This window comes from Cheilinus undulatus, linkage group 17 (genome assembly GCF_018320785.1).
Source record: "Cheilinus undulatus linkage group 17, ASM1832078v1, whole genome shotgun sequence".
NCBI lineage: Eukaryota > Metazoa > Chordata > Actinopteri > Labriformes > Labridae > Cheilinus > Cheilinus undulatus.
Window position 1 is genome coordinate 8,092,412 of NC_054881.1, and position 19,069 is coordinate 8,111,480.

The 19,069-nt window shown below is 37.5% G+C and overlaps 1 protein-coding gene across 1 annotated transcript; it reads right to left on the minus strand.

The window, feature by feature from the left end:
- Positions 1-882: 882 nt before the first annotated feature.
- On the minus strand, positions 883-16,141 carry LOC121525472 (protein sidekick-2). The gene is made up of 16 exons (XM_041811498.1): positions 16,099-16,141; positions 14,445-14,498; positions 13,437-13,493; positions 13,213-13,327; positions 12,729-12,883; positions 12,501-12,646; positions 10,651-10,792; positions 10,423-10,511; positions 10,144-10,351; positions 9,074-9,259; positions 6,724-6,855; positions 5,791-5,952; positions 5,320-5,463; positions 4,690-4,774; positions 2,640-2,718; positions 883-2,517 (listed from the first exon to the last, which is right to left on the minus strand). The coding sequence occupies exons 5-16, from the start codon at positions 12,805-12,807 to the stop codon at positions 2,044-2,046; spliced, it is 1,926 nt and encodes a 641-aa protein (XP_041667432.1). The 5' UTR covers positions 12,808-12,883; positions 13,213-13,327; positions 13,437-13,493; positions 14,445-14,498; positions 16,099-16,141; the 3' UTR covers positions 883-2,043.
- Between the last annotated feature and the right edge of the window lie 2,928 nt (positions 16,142-19,069).

The window sequence follows — 19,069 nt, forward strand, 5'->3', positions numbered from 1 at the left end:
ATCTCAACAGAGATCAAGAGAAATGAAAGAGGAAGAGAAAGATATTTTTCATATATCTGTAAAAAAAATCTAAAATTCTGTTTTCAGTTTTCATGATGGGGTACTGAGAGTAGATTAATTAAAGAAAAATATTTTTTACAGTAGCATCAGACTGCAACATAAAATGCAAAAAAGTGAAGGCAGTCTGAATACTTTCTGAATGCACTGTAGTTATGCTTCACTGTGCTTCCCTACAGAAACTCGTCAAGTGGGTGAGGGGGCTTCCCAATTGTCAGAACAAAACGGCAGTATGCACGCAAGACTGGAGACAGAACGTGAAATTTGCAGGTGATGACAACCAGTGGGTTGTAGACTGCTACTAATTTGTATTTTTGGCTGTCAAAATATTTTTTGAAGCAAGAAATGGTCAATCGGCCATATCTTTACCAGATCAGCACTCCTTAAAGCAAATACTTCATTATCGAATGTCACTAAAGTAGGGATGTCGGATATCCATATAGTCATCAAATGAAAAAAATAAAAGGTTTAACAGGACTTATCACTCTCAAAACTGTATTTTTCCATTACTTTTACCAATGCTTGGTTGTAATGCAGTACTACTGCCATAGTGTGGCTGTAGCCACTCTAAATGCTGTTTACTAGCTGCCATTCAGTAACAAAGAGAGAAGACAGTAACAAAGAATGAATAGCCTATGGAGCTATTATTTTTGCAAAACTATTTGCAAATGCATACAAAGATCTGTACACTAATCTAGATAGATATGCAAATGTGTGCACAAATCATGCAAGTGCATGTACAGAATTTCAAATGTGTGTACAGATTTATAAATGCATGCAAATATTTGCAAATCTGTCAAAAAGATTAGCAAATCTTTGCACTCATTTGCAGATCTGCACACACATTTTTGGATTTGTGCATGCATTTGCACCTCTACGCATTTGCATATTTTTGTACAGATCAGGCTGATGTGTTTGCATATAAAGTGTGGAACTATGTGTGTGAGGGAGATGGGTTAATTGACTTTACTGAGGTATTGCCAGCAACTCTTGATTTTCGCTTTTGCTTGAAATGACCTACTCAAAAGATAGAAAGACTCAAAACTAGCAAATGAGTCCTAAAAAAAAGAAAACAAAAAATACAAGGAAAATGTCTACTGAGACACTTGGTAAGAAGAAAGGTCATCACTGTTAATGTCCACAAAGCTCTTTGAACCAGGTAGTTTTCCATGTGCACACCAACAATACTTACATTTTCTGTAACTGGCCATTAGAAAGCCAGCAAGTGGTGCAAACCAAGCAGCAACTTCAAGAGTTGAGAAGTTGCCATTTCTGTAGTGTCCCCATAAGAACCAATTTCAAATAGTCCATTTTTACAGCAGGGTGTGTTTACAAGTGCTATAAAAATGTCTTAAGTCTCTAAAGCTCATTATTTTCTATATAGGACATAGAGGATGAATATTCCATAAGTCATTCATTTTGTTTGACTTCATATTAAGGCTCAGGGTTGTGCATACACTTATGTATTGAAGGGTTGGGTGGTTGTGGTGACAGTTTGGAAAGGTTTAGCCAGGAGCTTAAGGCCCGTCTCTATGTCTGTCTGGGTTGATTGTAAGTTCACACACACATTTACAATATGGCGACTGCTATCGTTGAGCTTCAGGACACCACTTCAGAAACCAATGGGTGATGTCACTGAGACTACATTCATGTTTTATACAGTCCTTGGTGCCAAAAAGGTACTTTCAACAGATTCAGGGTGTTTGAAGGACGTCCTTTATCATGGCATGTGACTATTCAATTGGCAACTTTCTCGAATCAGTCACATGGCTTTTTGTAAACCTCCAACAAGATGACACCAAAATGGTTGTCAGATAAGCGGTGATACTAAGAACTTTTGCCAAGTGTACACCTTCCATGGAAGCTGATTGAAGTCAAGCCAAGCCATACCATGCTGTAAAAACAGAACCTATTAGATTTAAGAATTCATGGTCACAAGGTCCGCTGGTCCTTGGTTCCTGATCATGCCCAGCAGTCCAAACTGTTTTATAAAACTCTGGTCATTCCCTGATTCTCCGAGGTGGTATCGGTACTAAATTGCCTCGTATAGTCCAACCTTGATTTCACCATGGACAAGTCTTTCTCCTCTGTCTCTCTTCCCATGGTTTGAGTGACTAGAGCAGTCACTGGAACTTCTTGAGGCATAACCTGCTGGAACATCTCCATTGTTGTATAGCCTGATTGAAAGGCAAAAGTAGAGCTCTGGAGATCTGTCCTTGGGATGTCCGAGATTGTCTGAGTAGTGAGATCAGGTCCAGTATCTTCAGTTTCCTCCTCTGTGTCACTTGAAATCCAGTCACAGCTCCTTTCTCGTTGGTTGTCATCGTCCTCCAAGGCATGTAGAAGAGGTAATGCTGAAGCTAATGTGGGTGTGGGCATCACGTCTTCTTTTTTAACTATTTGGAAGCTGTTGGTATCCCATTCTTCCACTTTCAGAGTGCTTATTGATTCAAGTAGTTCCTAGAAGAAGTAAAAATGGCATTTTCACCAAAAGATTCTCATTGGACCATCAAAACCATCAATGAAATACTTGTGACCATGTAATAATTCTCATGTTGCTGAAAGGACAAGTGATCCCTTACTAGTTCACGTGGTCCTATTTCCTTCACTGCACTGCTTTTTCTAGGGTTGGGGATGCTTGGCCACAGAAGCTGTTTTACCCTAGATAAAAAGTAAAACAGAGAAGAGTTAGTCCATTTGAACCAAATTTAACTGCTGATTCCTCTGTCATTATATTCCAGAGATGACTGACATAAAGAGTAGTGGTTCTTGACTGGTGTAGCCTCAGGACCCACCACCCCCTCCATAAACTATCAGCTGCTCAGAGGCTCTCAGTCAAAACAGACCTGCAACATCTCTGTCCAATACGCTGTTTGCCTCCTGGTTAGGAATAAGGACTGTGTTCAACAAGAAGGCCACTTTTAATTGCTTTTCTCCAAACAGTGTATTTAATGAATAGTAAACCAGAGTTTTTATTTGATAGATGAATTTCATAAAATGAGGGAGAAAAGCTGCTAAAAGTGGCCTTCCTGCAATATATATTCTGGGATTGTTTGTGGTTCAAACCAGGAAGGCCACTTTTAACAGCTTTTCTCCCTCATAAGAAATTCATCAATAAAACCAAAGCATAAGTTTACTATTGAGTAAATACAAAGTATGGAGTGGAGTTTTGTCTTTAAGGCCCTGTTCACATGGAGACAAATTCAGGAGAATACGAACTTGTAGCCAATGGCAAAGTATAATTGCGGTTCGATACATGTAAGCAGCACAAAACATGAATGAGGTACAGCAACAGAGCGGCAGCTTCCAGTAACAGTTCCTGATTCTTTACGTTGCGTTCTTGCACATAACAGCTGTTTTTACAAGGACCACATGCTTCTTATAAACACTTATTTCAAAACAAAATTCTCAAATCCGGCTCATTCGGAAAGGAATTTGATTCTGATCAAGAGGGGTGGTTTATGCCAAGGCCGTTGGATCAGCGTTCACGAAAACACTTGATCTGATCTCTCCCTGTCTGGGGGATTTTTGTCTTAATGTGCATGTTTTCCCCATGTGACATGATGTCTTTCCGCTGCATTTTTTTCCGGCGTAGAGAGCCATGGCGGGTGCAAAACAACACTGGTCTGTTGCCAAGACAACTTTTTAACCTGAAACTTTGAAAGAGCTATGGCTATGGCTAATTGCTATGAATTGCTATGGCTAATCTTCAGTCACCATAGTTTACCTGATTGCGGTTCAACTTAACCATACCACCTTTTTCCCTTGAAATGACACTCAGTGGTCATTCTTAGACAAGTCACAAACATTTCAGCTTAAGGCTTTGCAAAGTGGATCTGCTTGATGATAACATGGAATACTACTTGACATCATAAGCCCTAATTAGTGGGGATGCTGAGCATCCACACTATTGATATTTCCATCAGCCATTTTGTTTATTCTTCTTCTTCTGTGCCGGCTATCTCCTCCTTCATGCTTTGTCATATCGTCACCGTTCAAACTTTGAAAAATTCCGTTTCTACATCATTTGACTGCTATGACTTTTCTAATTTCTAACTTTTCTAAATTTTAAAATATAGCTATTTTCAGGCTAGTTTCAGCTATTCCTAGGCTTTTTCAACCATTGAATGCAATTTTCAGCTATTTTAAGGCTACTTTCAGCTATTTTCAGCTTTTTTTAGGCTACTTTCAACTATTTTTATCCTTTTTTTGAGCTATTGAATGCCATTTTCAGCTACTTTTATGTCATTCTATGCTATTTTATTCTATTTTTATGCTATTTTCAGCAATTTTGTGCTTTTGGCTATATTCAGCAGTTCTTCCACAATTCAGCTCTCAGCATCTCCATGCAATTTCAGCTGAAATTGCAATTTTGATCTAGTTACACTTGGACTTGCTCCTGAAAATTTCTAGAATTTACCTGGATGAACGGCTTTTATTTTGAAGGGCATGCATCCAACTCTTTGTTCTATCAGATCTTTTGTTCCATCTCAAGTCCTAACTGCCCCATTTTTCATCAAAAACAGTGAGTTATGATTGAAAATTTTAAGAATGTTGGGTTACAGTTTGCCATGAAGGAAGAGGTGTTGGGTCCTGATGCTGGATAAGTTAAGAACCACTGTTTTAGGGTACCTTTTTATGACCTGAGATCCAAACATCAGGACAATGACCAAAACAGCAAACACAGCGATCACACTGCCGAGATGAAAATATTCTACTGAAAGGGACGGGAGAAAAGTAAGGTATAAGCTTGAGGAAAAATGAATGTATTAAATACTCAAGGTGCTTTTTGACCACAGGAACTTTTCCCAGAAATAGAGGTCTTTTTAGAAACTCTGTGCTTTTTGTCTGCAGAAACAAGTGTCTAAAGAGGGGTAGATTTTTGGTCCATCTTCCCATTCCAGACCCTCCATTACAATACATCCTGTAAATTTAAAAAGTTCAAAATCTTACAAAATCCTAAAAAAAAAAAAAAAAAAAAATGGCCATAATATTTCATATGTTAAATATTAGAAGATTTAGAATAAATATTTATTAGTATCAGAATTGATGGCCCGTAATAATGTTGATTTACTGTGTCTTTCTGGAACTCTTCCTGGGACTTCAGACCCTGGTGTAAAAGCAGACAACAGTAGGCCACAGGGTCCTTTTAGTTCCTTGAATAGAGGTTTCTGGAACTAAAAGTTCCAGGTACTTTTGGTCAAAAAGCACCTTTAGTTTTATGACTAATTAATGGTTAAAATGTGGTTTAAACAATCTTACTGTCATTGTTTGTTTTGAAGAGGATTTCAGAGCTCAGGACTCCCTCTCCTGCCTTGGTGAAACCAGAGACTTGGACTTTATATGCAGTACCACTTTGCAGATCCTCCAGTTCATATGTGTTCAGGTCTGGATCCACCGTTATATCTGTAATAAGAGAGAGACATTTTCTCTGTATAACACATTTACCTAAGGAACATAAAACTCAAATCTAAACATTGTAGCAGCTGTAGTTCTGTTTAGAAGTTTTCAATAGTCTGCAAAATTTTAGTAAGACTTTAGGGGCATAATCCTTTGTTTTGGGAGTTTACAGATAAAATTGTATCAGTGCTGCCATTGCTGACTGTGTATAAAGGTGGACAACGCATCTCCACCTCCTCCTTGTACAGAGGTGAAGCCTGTGAACTTGCTGTGCATCATTAGTGCTAACCACCACTGTGCAGCCATGTTTGTTATCGTTTGAACTGTGTTTACTTCTCTCCACTCTCGGCCCCGTGTACTGGTACTCGGTGTAGCAGATGATGTAACCCAGCAGAAATCCTCTGATGTCCTCCTCTGGGATGGGTGACCACTGAAGCACCGCTGAATGAAGGGTGACGTTGTAGCTGCTGATGTTTGTGGGAGCTTTGATGGGAGCTTACGGAGAACAATGTGAGAAAGTCAGAATTTAATATCATGGACAGGTTATGAGAAAAAACAAACTTCAGCTGATGAAAAACCCCAGAATGAAATTCTTATGGTGCTTTTCCACCATGTGAAACCAGCTCGGTTCGTCTGGGCTTGACTGGCTTGGTTTCAAGCAAACTGAGTCTAATATTAATTTCTTTAAGCATCCTTTGTGACTCCACAAACTCTTTACTAGTAACATTATTGGCCCTTAAATCACTCCTATAATCTGGAAGTGAGTGGCAAAGTAGAATGTTTGACAGTGTCAGCAGATAATTCAACACCAGATGAACCATGACACCTGATCTGCACACAGGCTGTTTTGTCCATACAGTGTATTTTGCCCACTTGCTATGATTGCTTTTTGGAGAAGGGTCTGAAGCCTCAAAATTACTAAAGTCACTGGTTTCAATGTGCGGGATTAGAGTTAAATTGTCAGAAAACTGCATTAAAAAGATGACATCCAAATAACATCTTCTGACTGTGTATTGCTAGAGCTAGGATGTTTAACCTGCAATACCTCCAGAGCCCACTAGGGGGCATAATCCACACTCAATAAAGCACTGCTGTTGTGGAAACCGAAGTGCTGGGTACCAAAACTGATTGAAGTTGTGTGGAGCCAGCAGCATATGTGGATAATCGCTAGAGCCTTTGGCTCTGGTATTAGACTTATTATGTTGTTTCCATAATTATACTAAAATCTAACATTATAACGTGTCTTTAAAAGGCTGTTATACTTACTTCCTTCCTTGAAGTAGAACTGTGTTCTCCCATAGGTGCTCTCACTGTTGTTGATATGCTTCATGTTACAGGTGTCTTTGTTTGGACGCGTATGCAGAGTGATGCTGTATCTCTTACAGGGCTCCAAAGGCTCTGCACATTCAAAATGAATTAAAAAGTTATTCTGAAGGCAGGATAATATATTTACAAAAATCAACCTCTCTTAAAGAGGTTGTCTCTGCATATTACACATTTTTGTCAGCATATATATTCAGATCAGGATATAATGCCACCTGTAACTTCAACAAAATAAGTTTATTTTTAACAAAACATGCCTTAATCACCACATCTGCTCTTTAAACCCACTTACGCCGTTTTTAAGGAAACTATGGCTTCCACCAGAGTTTTCTGTTATTTGTTCTCAGCTAACAAAATCTCAAAACACTAGTACTCTAGCTGAGTATAAAAGTACAGTAAAACAACATTAATCTTGCACAGTAGAGTAATTTAGGATATGGTTACATTTAAAGCTAATGTTGAGTTAGCTCTTAGTTTACATGTGTTAATGTTAGCCATTGCTAACTAAATCTAAACTAAATAGCTGTCTCTGTTCATGCTGTCTCTATTCATACCTCACATCTCTCCTCTCGTTTTTTGGTTTTGTGAAAGTGAAAAATTCAACACCCCACTGTATAGATTTGGAGGTCCCGTACACTCAACGCTTTGGTACACTAGCGTCTGCTGAACGTGTGTCAGACCTCCCGTGCATAGTTACAGTTGCTAACCTAGGATTGGGCAGTGGCCATTTTAGGGAGGGGCTTAGCGAAGGATCAATTGATGTGTGATCATTTAACAGCATGTTGCATGTAGTTTCTGATGACAGCACAGTCTGAATGAGCCATATCACCCAGTTTATTTATTTGTAGTCCATATGCAATATCAACTTATGCTAGTTATATGATTAAAACCATCCTTTTTTCAGTTTCATTATGAGAGGCTTTACAAACACAAGAACTACTAAAGTATTTTTTCTACTTGGAGTCCAGTTCATGATTGTTTCAAAGGTTTATTCTAATTTTGCAACATCTATGACTTCTCACTCCTGTCTTCCTTCGGTGTTTGCACACAGCCCTGCAGTCTCATGCCCTTATATGGGCAAGAGTTGTTTCTCTATACTAAACTAAACCAAACAGAAATATATTGTTTTTTTGCCACTGTGTGGACAAGGTTTCAGTCAGGAACTCTCATCATACATTTTACTTTTCATTGCAAAATGGATGTACAGTTTTACTTGGAGAAAGGGAGAAAACTCTGCTCAAATGATGCTCCCTGGGTTAATCAAGCAGCATGCTTTGACTTTCCTGAGAGTTTATGGCTAGAAACCCTTATATGGATAGATCAATTTATGACAATCCGTCTTGAATACAGTAAAATTAGTTCAAAGGCAATTAATCCATAGCAGCGTGAATCTGAATATGAGGGTGTAGCAAGCTTTATACAATAAAGGAGGAGGCTGGGGTGGAGGAGGTTAAGCTTGCAAACAGGGAATAGTGAGAAGTATGTCATATTTAAATATACCGCTGTGTTGAGAGACAGAGTTGTGATTGGTTTTGGGAGCAATAATTGGGATCAGCTGGCTGTCAGCTGATCACATCTGGGTGTATGACTACCATATCCTGCATGAAGAAATGCTAGACTAAATTTATTTAGGAAAACAGAAGAGAACAGTTCCATAGATTAAGAAGTCATCATGAATCTGATGTAGGTTTCTCTTTGGACCTTCAAAAGATTTTGATGAATGAAGCCAAATGTTCAGCAGTGATCTTAGTCATCTCATCTCTGCAGATGAGTTTATCACCATTTAAGCACATACAGCATCTTAAGCCTGATTTATGTTTTTACAATCCTGTTTGACCCTTAAAGCTTTGCTAAAGTTAAAGGTATCAAACCCTAATGGCACAGAAAGCCTTAAATGTCAGTAAATATAGTAAAGAGAATAAGGCACGCTTCTCCTGATCACTACAGTCACACACAGGTTCATGCTAGTGGGTTATTATCCACTGAGCTCGGGCTTAGAAGAACTGTTATTATGACACCAGCATGTCTGTAATTATGTACAGGAATAAATGTTTTAATTGCTCTAGATTGGATCTAATTATTGTAGCAGGCAATTAAGCTCTGATTGGAAATCAGTGCTCTTATTGCTCAGGGTAAGAAGGTGCTTTAGCAAGATCAGACTCAGGATGGAAGAAAATACATGAAAAAGTTTTACTGCAGAACACAGAGACAATTATGTTGTTTACCATAATGCATTTAAAAATTAGACATTTAGTGTTATGTTTTTGCACAAACCAGTGACTCTTGTACACACCTGGTAAAGTTGTTATGGTCCTGTGGTTGTCTTCATTCCGATAGAAGGACATGTGCGACGGTTTATGTCCTTTTCTCATCCACTCCACAGAGTAGCAGACATACTCTCTAATGAGGTTGTCTTTCCAATAGATCGTTAAAGATGTATTACTGTGGACTGTCACATTCAGCTTCAGATCATCCATACCTGCAGGAACAAAATTTAGAAACTGTGTGAATCTGATTCCAAAAATTGCTGTAAATACAACTCTAATTCCAAAAAAGTTGGGGCGCTTTAGCTAAAAACAGAAAGTGGAGATTTGCAAATCTCATAAAACCATATTTTATTCACAATAGACCATATGAAACATATCAGATGTTGAAACTGAGACATTTTACAATTTCATGAGAAATATTAATTCATTTTGAATTTGATAGCAGCAACACATCTCAAAAAAGTAGGGACAGGGCAACAAAAGGCTTGAAAAGTAAGCAACACTAAAGATTGCTTTGCAGCTAATTAGATAAATAAGCAACAGGTCAGTAACTTGACAGGGTATTAAAGGAGCATTTTAGAGAGACAGAGTCTCTCGGAAGTAAATGTTGGCAGAGGTTAACCAATCTGCACAAACGGTGTCTAAAAACTTTGGAACAATTTCAGAAAAGGGCCCTCAGGCAGCACTGCATGAAAAACAGCCATGATTCAGTACAGGAAATCACTGCATGGCCTCAGAAGCACTTCCAGAAATTATTGCCTGTCAACACTGTAGGCCGTGCCATCCACAAATGCAAGTTAAAGCTAATTTGAAATGGACTGAAGCAAAATGGAAAACTGTTCTGTGGTCAAATGAATCAAAATTTTAAATTCTTTTGGACGCCATGGACACCTATCCTGCACACTAAAGAGAAGAGGGAGCACCTAGCTTGTTATCAGTGCACAGTTCTAAAGCCTGCATCTCTGATGGTATGAGGCTGCATTAATGCCTATGGCACGGGCAGCTTACACATCTGGAAATCAATGCTGAAAAGTAGAGAGGTTTTAGAGTTACATATGCTCCTAGTAAGAGCAGAGCATTTTTTGAGAGTACTCACTGGGTTCGTCTTCTCGTTGGGGTATCGTCTGGCTCACAGCAGGAGAGATGCTGATATTGTTGAAAGTGCTGACATTGATATTATACTCTGAATAGGAGAGGATCAGTCTGATCTGAGGTTGAAAGACAGTTAGCCGCTCACGTGGTTCCTCTCCAGATGCTTTCTGAATCGTCACGTGGTAGCCATCATACGTCTCGTTAGCAGGGAACTAAGGAAAAAAATAATGTTTTGAATACAGACGTATATTTAAATGGATGTTGGAGTTAATTAAAAAATTACCATCCATTGTAAAGAAAGCTGCCGTTGTCCTTTTCTGTTGGGAACATCTGTATCATTAAGGTTTAGAATGATCGGCCCAGTTGTGAGCTCTGAAAATGGAAAAAAATTAAACATTTTATCTCCAATACTTAGATTTTTTTGTTAGAATTACAAATTTAAATATTTATCTCGTAGCACAAAATGAAGGAGCAGCTTTATTTTAGTCAGTTATGTAGAGAACAACCTTACCTGCTGGGACTGTGTAGATGTCACTCCACACACACTGTGAGCATTTCTGATTAGTGACACATCGTATCTGTACGTTATAGTCCAGTGAAGATGTCAGGCTCTCTAACTCACAGTTTACGCCATTTTTGCATTGCTCAACCTGCTGTAAAAATATACAGAAATGAGTTTTTGACAGGGAATATTATCCGTACTTTTTTGACAAGTCGATTCTGTGGAGGCCTTTTGCTACCAAACAAAGAAAAAACAACAAATGAGCCTTACGTTAAGACAAGCGAAGGATTTGTCAGTAATAGTTGTTTTGTGTTATACTTTTTTTCCTACAACATATCTTATAATTTAGGTAAACTTATTTTTCATTAAGAAGCTTTTTTAAAGATGCAGTGTTATAATGATCAAGAATAATTTAGAAAACTCAAATGCACTTTCTTTAAACTAACTAAGATGCTTTAATTTTGTCTGGATGGATGCGGCATCACAATCTGTTTTTTAAGGTCTGCGTTAGTGGTGGAAAACTGGCGGCCCAAGGGCCACACCTCACTGCAGCCCTCAAGTTAATTTAAAATATCGAGAAATTGTTTTTTTTTTGTTTTGTTTTGTTTTTTTTTAAGGGCAACATGATAAAATCTGCCATGGAAATAAATATAATATAAAAACTGAAATATATCTGTAATAACATTTGATTACTGGTATATGTTTGAAAAAATAGACATATAATTGCCATTAAGAGTTGCTGTAAAAATCTTTTACACCCTTATGTGCATTTGCGTAAAAAAACAATATGTAAGTAAAATATACTAAAATAAATGTAATTATTATAGTCATTGCATAACAAAAACGGTTTAATTCTGTGATTAAATTAAACATTGTATGCATTTGCATAACAAAAGCTATATATTTGTTCCTTTTGTTGAATTAAAGGTACTATAATTGTTCATTTAAATGTTACCACACTCTAACAGTTTGGCCCTCTTGCAGAGAGAATAAAAATAATGTAGCCCCCTGTAACCGAAGTTGCCAATCCCTGGTCTACATGATGCTGCTGTAGAAATAAAGGCATTCCATTTGTTTAAAGAATTTGCATTACAGGTTTTTTTTGTAATTTATTGACTGCATGAATCCTTTGCAAAAGAGCACCTCAAATAAACTCTTTATAAAGTCCAGGAAGTGCTCCTTTATACATTTTTTAAATGTGATGTGTAGAAGTTTGCATCAAAATGTCTACATAAATTGCAAAATGACTAAACCTTGTTTTAATGTATTTTTATTTTTGGATGAATTTCACATTTTGAGGGGAAAACTTGTTAAAAATGGCTGTGCTGGTTCATGCTGTGAGAAAGCATCCCAGTTGTTCTTGCAGTGCAAACCAAGAAGCCTACTTTTAACAGCTTTTCTCCCTAAGTGTGTGAAATTTATCAGTGAAGCCAAAACTTCTGTGTACTGTTTAATAAACACACCTTACAGAGTACAGGTTATATAACAGACAGAATTTATTAAAAACAAGCAGCAGAGGTGAGCAGAGCTGTGTGCATCTCTACATGTCTTCTGTTACTGTTTTGATCGATGCGCCCCCTGGTGGTAGAAACTGCTTACCTTGTGTTTACACCCTCCCTAAGAATCAACCACTAAAATTATATTTATCTTGTGCTTTGCCAGGATTAGGAAAACTGTCAACTATGACAAAGTAACATGAAAAGTTTCATTTGAAAACAGATATTTATGCTAGAAGAAGAAACTTTTTTCACTTTTTGATCAACTCCGACTCAAGTTCAGTAATCATAATCTTCCTATCATATTAAAAAAACTTATCCAAATGTGCTTTTTGATTGTAGAAATAATAATTTAACACTGACCTGGTTCCATAGCAGGCTGCTTCGTGGTTTATATCTAACAGAGTAATACATTATACCACTCTTGTCCTTGAGTCCCCAGCTCACATCTACAGCCAGCCGTCCAGAATAACGGCTGAATGATGCGTTATATGGAGGATCACATCGCACTGAAATACAGGGAAACAGACACGGCTCTATAACCAGGACTTTAACCACAATAATGGAAGATAAGAATATTTTTATACTCACATATGCTCCTTGGTGAGGCGCTGAAAACTGCTTTTGTGCAGTTTGTTGACTCGCTGTTTTCAAAAACCTCCACAGTCATGTTGTATTTTTCAAATAATTTGATCTTTTTATCTAAGTCTGTGATGTCGAGGTGAGCGTTGCATAATTTTTGGTTTCTGGAGAGAGAAATGGTTCAAAAGTTAAGATGTTAACTGCCAAAACTCTATATAATGTTAAAGCTCCTGTGAGGAATTTAGCTGGTTATGAAACAAACTGAATTTAATAACAGTGCCTCATAATGACATACTAAAGCAACATGTGAAGATTTTAAATTTCTGTTTTTATTTTAAAAACCCACTCATAGATGAGGCAATAGCTTGAATGCTGCCAAAACAGCAAGAGGAGAAACGGCTGATTAAATATACTGCTTTGCCGACAGGGGGCGCCAAATGCAACACAAACCAAAAGTCCCTCACAGGAGCTTTAAAGAGAATGTGTGACTTACTGTCGTATGATGAGGGTGTATGTGTTTTCTGATGAAGGGTTTCCAGGTTTCCAAACACAGGTTTTATAGCCGAGTGATTTAAAGTGACCAAAACAAACTAAATCATGAACTCCACCTGAGAGAGTTTAAACAGACTGTAAGTAATAAATAAAGGACATTTTTATATTCTCTCATCAGAGTTTTCAGATGATGATTTAACCTGAGTGACTCTGATGTTTCATTACCTGGTTGAATGGCACAGTGCTCATAATTTGAGGAAATGTCCTTTGTCTTGCAGTTCACTGGGAAAGAAAGAAAGAAAGAAAGAAAGAAAGAAATGTGGAAACTAGATCATAAACATCGGTTTGGCTTTTTTTATTTCTTGGTGATCGTACAGGGAAATAGGGATATTGTAAAACCTTAGAATTCAAATACAAATATGAATGATTTATGGGTACAGTTACATGTTTGAACAGCACCAGGCTCATCAATGCCCATTCTCCGTCACTGACCTATCAAAATCAAGGGGGCGGGGTTTCTGATATTGGCAGAAGATGAACCAATCTCTTTTTAATGTAATGTTTACAGCTCAACACCCACTGCTACAGGATTCCTTTACACTGTCTTCGTGTTTTCTTGATGTTATTTCCCTGAAATGAGGCAATATGAAGCACATAGAGCTATTCAAAAATGATGTTACAGACACAACTGAGGAAAGCAGAAGTCAGCTGTCATAATCAAGCAAAACTGAACACGGGTGGGGAAGGTCTCTGATACTGAGGCTGTGAGTATAGCCACTAAAAGCTCAGGCTGTGGACACAGCTCCTAAATCCGTTCAACCAAATACATATCGCACTCTGTAACATTTCACCTGTGTCACTTTTGAAATAAAAAATGTTCCTTTTTTTCAAAGATTCATGGAAAATCAAATAAAAGTTGGACTTATATTTATGAAGCAAATACTACATTTCACATTGTTATTGCAAGAGAACTGAAATAAAAGTTTTTTATTCATTCATAGATTGGCTCTGACAACATGTTTAAAAAATCAGACATTTGTGCAAGTAATTGTTATAAAACTGTAGTGTGGACTGACCTTTTCATTACATCATAGCAGAAAATGTATTTAATAATGCTTTCTTACTTATTACTCATTACACTGATTATCTGAGATGGTGCAAAGAAATTATACTACTTGACATTTTCTGATGAATCATTATGAACATTTATTAAAAAAACTAGAAAAATCTTACCTGTTGCTGCTTGAACATGAGAGAAGATGGCAGCACAGTAAGAAAGCAGCAGACCTTCAATAAGAACAGACAGGCAGTTTAAGGCAAGAATCCTAAACACCTGGACAAAGGTTTTAAAAAGCTAAGCAATTATTATTATCATTATTATTATTTCACTACTTTTTAATTTTATTTAACCTTTATCCAACCAGGAAAAACTTTATAAAGATTAATTAAAACATCTCTTTCTCAAGGGTTTCCTGGCCGTGTCAGCAGCAGAGTTTCAGACAAAAAGCTGTCATACATGAGATATGTAGTCATAATGTATGGTACACAAATATTTACCAAAATCAACCACATTTGTAAATCAATCAAAGCATTGGCAGCCACATGTTTGAAAAGAAAAGAAAAGAGAAAAGAAAGTCCAGAAATATCCTATAAAGTTGAAAAGAGCATGCTCTTATGGAACGAAGAGTCGATGTAATTTTCTAAATAACACAAAAAAAAAGTCAAAGATTTGCTGAGGCAAAGAAATATGTCTTCAAGTTTCTAGAGAAAAAAAAAAAAAAGTTGAGTTGTATTGGGGTATCAAACTTGAAAAATAAAAATGGAAAAAGAGTAGCCTGTTGAATATTAAGGTTTATTTTCATTTATTTATTTTTTATATTTACTCTTTCTTATGCTTTTGGGTCTTGCCCCTGATAAGTATCCCGTTTTACTGGGAAAAAAAAAAAACTATAAGTGACACTGAAACTTAAAAAACAAACAAACAAACTAAACTAAACCAAGTTAACAAATCTGCAGTAAACACAAATTTAAACTAAGCTGATATTTTAAACAAAATAAATAGATAAAATAATTATAAACTATTAGAAGCTTGCTCGTCAGTTATATTGCATTGTAAATCTAAATAAATGAAGGTTAGCCTACTTCTTTGAAAACCCTAATTATCCTGGAAAACACAAAACTTTCAGTCCTATTATGGACATTTGTGCATCAAAAAAAATCTTTGGGCTAAAATGAGTGCATACAGAAAATGAGATTAAACAAACAGAAAATCAACTGTTTCAAAGCTTACTACCAATAAAAAACTTTTTACCCTGAATGTGTGACAATTAATTAAAAGTTAAGAAACCTAAAGATTAGATCTACTGCTTTGAGTCTGAAAGTCAATGAGAGTCAATTAAACAATTTAATTGGCACATTAAGTTTCTGTTGGCCACTTTTGGCCTCCGTAGCTATAATCGATCTGATGAAAGAAATGTCCTCTGGAGCCTTAAAACTAAATTTCCGTGTATATTTGATTCATTGCAAGGTAAAAATAAGCTAATACCGAGAAGGAACGACGTCTAAAAACGAGCTACCGACCTCTGTCGGAGGAGGAAAGTCAAAGAAAATCAAGTTAGTAGGCTATCCCTGTCAGACACCCCTGCTGTTTCTCCATCTTTCCATGTTCCTCGCCTGTCTGAGCGCGCGCGGCAGAGAGGTTGGGGAACGTCACGTCGTGTTGCGTCGCGCCGCACCACGCTGCAAAGGTAGGATGCGACCAGGATATTACAATAGGAGTCAGTGTACAGTATAATCAGGCTGATTTTGTCAGGACACAGCGTCAGAATAATTACCCTGTAGATGTTTTAAAACAGCGTAATAACTTTAGAAAATAAAAATCACTTACCCAGCGTGTAAATGTGTGAATGACTTGCCAGTGAAGAACACTTTTGGTGTGAAAAATCGAACCGAAATCTGAAGCCAACCATGTCTTCTGAGACTGCCTGAAAGAGTGAAACCAAGAAAAGTGGGTCTGAAGCTATTTCGCACCCACGGCCTGCTGCTGTTCACATCACAGTGAATGAGGAGGAAATATTTTTAGGGAGTTAAAGGCTACTGTAAGCGAGGAAAGGCGGAGACACAGTCACAGTTCAGAGGATTCATCGAGTGAAAACAAATTAACAGTTCAACCCCCCGGAGTCTGCTGATGACTGTCTTTGTACTTCTTCTTTCCACAAATAGGTCCTCATCTCTGTGAGGGGTTCATACAGTTCAAAGAACAACACCACTCTACTGTGGAGCCATCTCCACTGAACAACAATGACTGTAAAGAAACTTTTACTGAAAGCCCTTTACAGGCAGATGTGACTCAGTGCACAACAGATCATTTCATGCCACCTGATTTCAGGAACTCTTCATGCTTTCAAAGAACTTTCTGTTATTTTAACTTGTCATAAATCAGAGTTGAGTGGAGTGGCACCACTATAGTTCAGACCAAGTACAAGAAAGTTTGTGCACTCACTGATACTAGTACTATACAAGTTCTTAAAAATACCATTAAAGTGATATGAATTATTGTCAAAATGTGTTTTATTTCCTATTCCTTAAACCTCTTTAGTGGAATGGTTTGCTGTTTGCTTTACTTATCATCCAGCCATTTACCAGGAAATGTTGGAGCACTTCATGCTTCCGTCTGCTGACAAAATTTATGGAGATGCTGATTTCATTTCCAGCAGTACTTGGCACCTGTCCGCCCTACCAAAAGTACCAAAAGCTGGTTAAATGACTATGTGCTTGACTGGACAGCAAACTTGTGAACCCCGTAGAGAATCTATGGGATATTGGCAAGAAGAAGATGAGAGACACGACTCAAAAACGCAGATGAGTTGAAGGCCACTATCAAAGCAACCTGGGCTTACAACACCTCAGCAGTGCCTCAGGCTGATCGCCTCCATGCCACACCATATTGATGAGGTAATTTAAGCAAAAGAAGCCCTGACCAAGTATTGAGTGCTTATAAATAAACATACTTTGAAGAAAGTCAACAATTCTGCATTAAAAATAGGCCTTTTTTTTGGTCTTATATAATATTCTATTTTATAGAGATACTGAAATTTGGGTTTTCATAAACTTGGTTACTTGGTTCTTATGTCAGGGTTCTTCTGTCTTCTGGGTTCTCATGTTGTCAGGGTTCTTCTGTCTTCTGGGTTCTCATGTTGTCAGGGTTCTTTTGTCTTCTGGGTTCTCATGTTGTCAGGATTCTTTTGTCTTCTGGGTTCTCATGTTGTCAGGATTCTTTTGTCTTCTGGGTTCTCATGTTGTCTTGGTTCTTATGTTGTCAGGGTTCTTCTGTCTTCTGGGTTCTCATGTTGTCTTGGTTCTTATGTTGTCAGGGTCCTTATACTATCAGGGATCTCATGTTGTCAGGGTTCTTATGATGCCAGAGTTCTTATGTTGTCTGGGTTCTTGTGTTGTCAGGGTTCAAATGTTTAAGGGTCCTAATGTTTAAGGGTTCTTATGTTGTCTGGGCTCTTATGTTTTCCGGGTTTTCATGTTGTCAGGGTTCTAATGATGTCTCGGTCCTTTTTTTTTTTCTTTTTTTGCCAGGTTCCTATATTGTTTGTTCACTTGTGTTGTCATGTTTCTTTTGCCTTCTGGGTTCTTATGTTGTGCAGGTTCTTATGTCATCAGGGTTCCTATCTTTTCTTAGTTTTTTTGTCTTGGTTCCTAAGTTGTCTGGAGTCTTTTGTTGTCTTGGTTCTTATCTTGTCTGGGTTCTTATATTGTCTGGGTTTTGTTGTCTTGGTCCTTATCTTGTCTTCGGTCTTACATTGTCTGGGTTCCTGTGTTGTCTGAGTTTTATTGTCTTGGCCCCTATGTTGTTACGGTCCTTATGTTGACTGAATTTTCTTTATTCTGGGTTCTAATAATGTTTCATGGATGTCTGGGTTGTCATGATGTTCAGAGTCTTATGATGTTTGAGTTTTTATGATGTATGGTTTGTTATGATCTTTTCGTTTTTATCATTCCTCCATTATCTATCCCTTTGATCCCGTTAAGGGTCATGGGGGGCTGTGGCCAATCCCAGCTGTCATAGGGCAAGCTGGTCAATCACAGGGCTGAGACACAGATACACAACCAGGCTCTCTCACATTCACACCTAAGGGCAATTTAGTGCCACCAATGAAGCTAACAAGCATGTTTTTGATCTGTGAGAGGAAGCCAGAGTACCTGAGGGAAACTAAAGCATGCACAGGAAAAACATCAAACTAACCCCACATAGAGAGGCTGTGACCAATCGAGATTCAAACACTGTGTGGGTGGTAACGATGCTAACCACTGCTCTATTGTGCAGCTCAGTTCTGATTTTTTGGTTGATAGGATACTCAGTTCTCATGATGTCTGGGTTCCAGTGATATCTGGATGTTTTTTTTATTTTGTTCATGTTTTTTTTCTGTAAATTTTTTTGTGTTCTGTTGCTTTGTACACTTTGAATGCACTATAGAAAACATATCTCTATCTTATTTATTATTGATGCTGTTTGTTCTTCACTGACTGGAGAAAAAAACACATTTTGAGTGCAAAGATCCTTTTTGTAACTTTATTTTAAACTATCATTTGAAACAATCACACATATGTGTCATACATATTTCTTTATTAGTGTTTTTAATCAGAATTTACTCACATGGAAACTGTCTCTCTGGTAGCTTGACTGTCAATGAATTACAGAAGAAAACACACTCAGACATTTGCACCTTTACCAAAAGTGAAAAGATCCTAGAATAGACATTTGCATCTTGCTCAAGTGTTTCATTTCCTCCCCTGTGTATGTGGCTTCATAAACTTTCTTTGAAAATAATGAAAAAATATTAGTGATA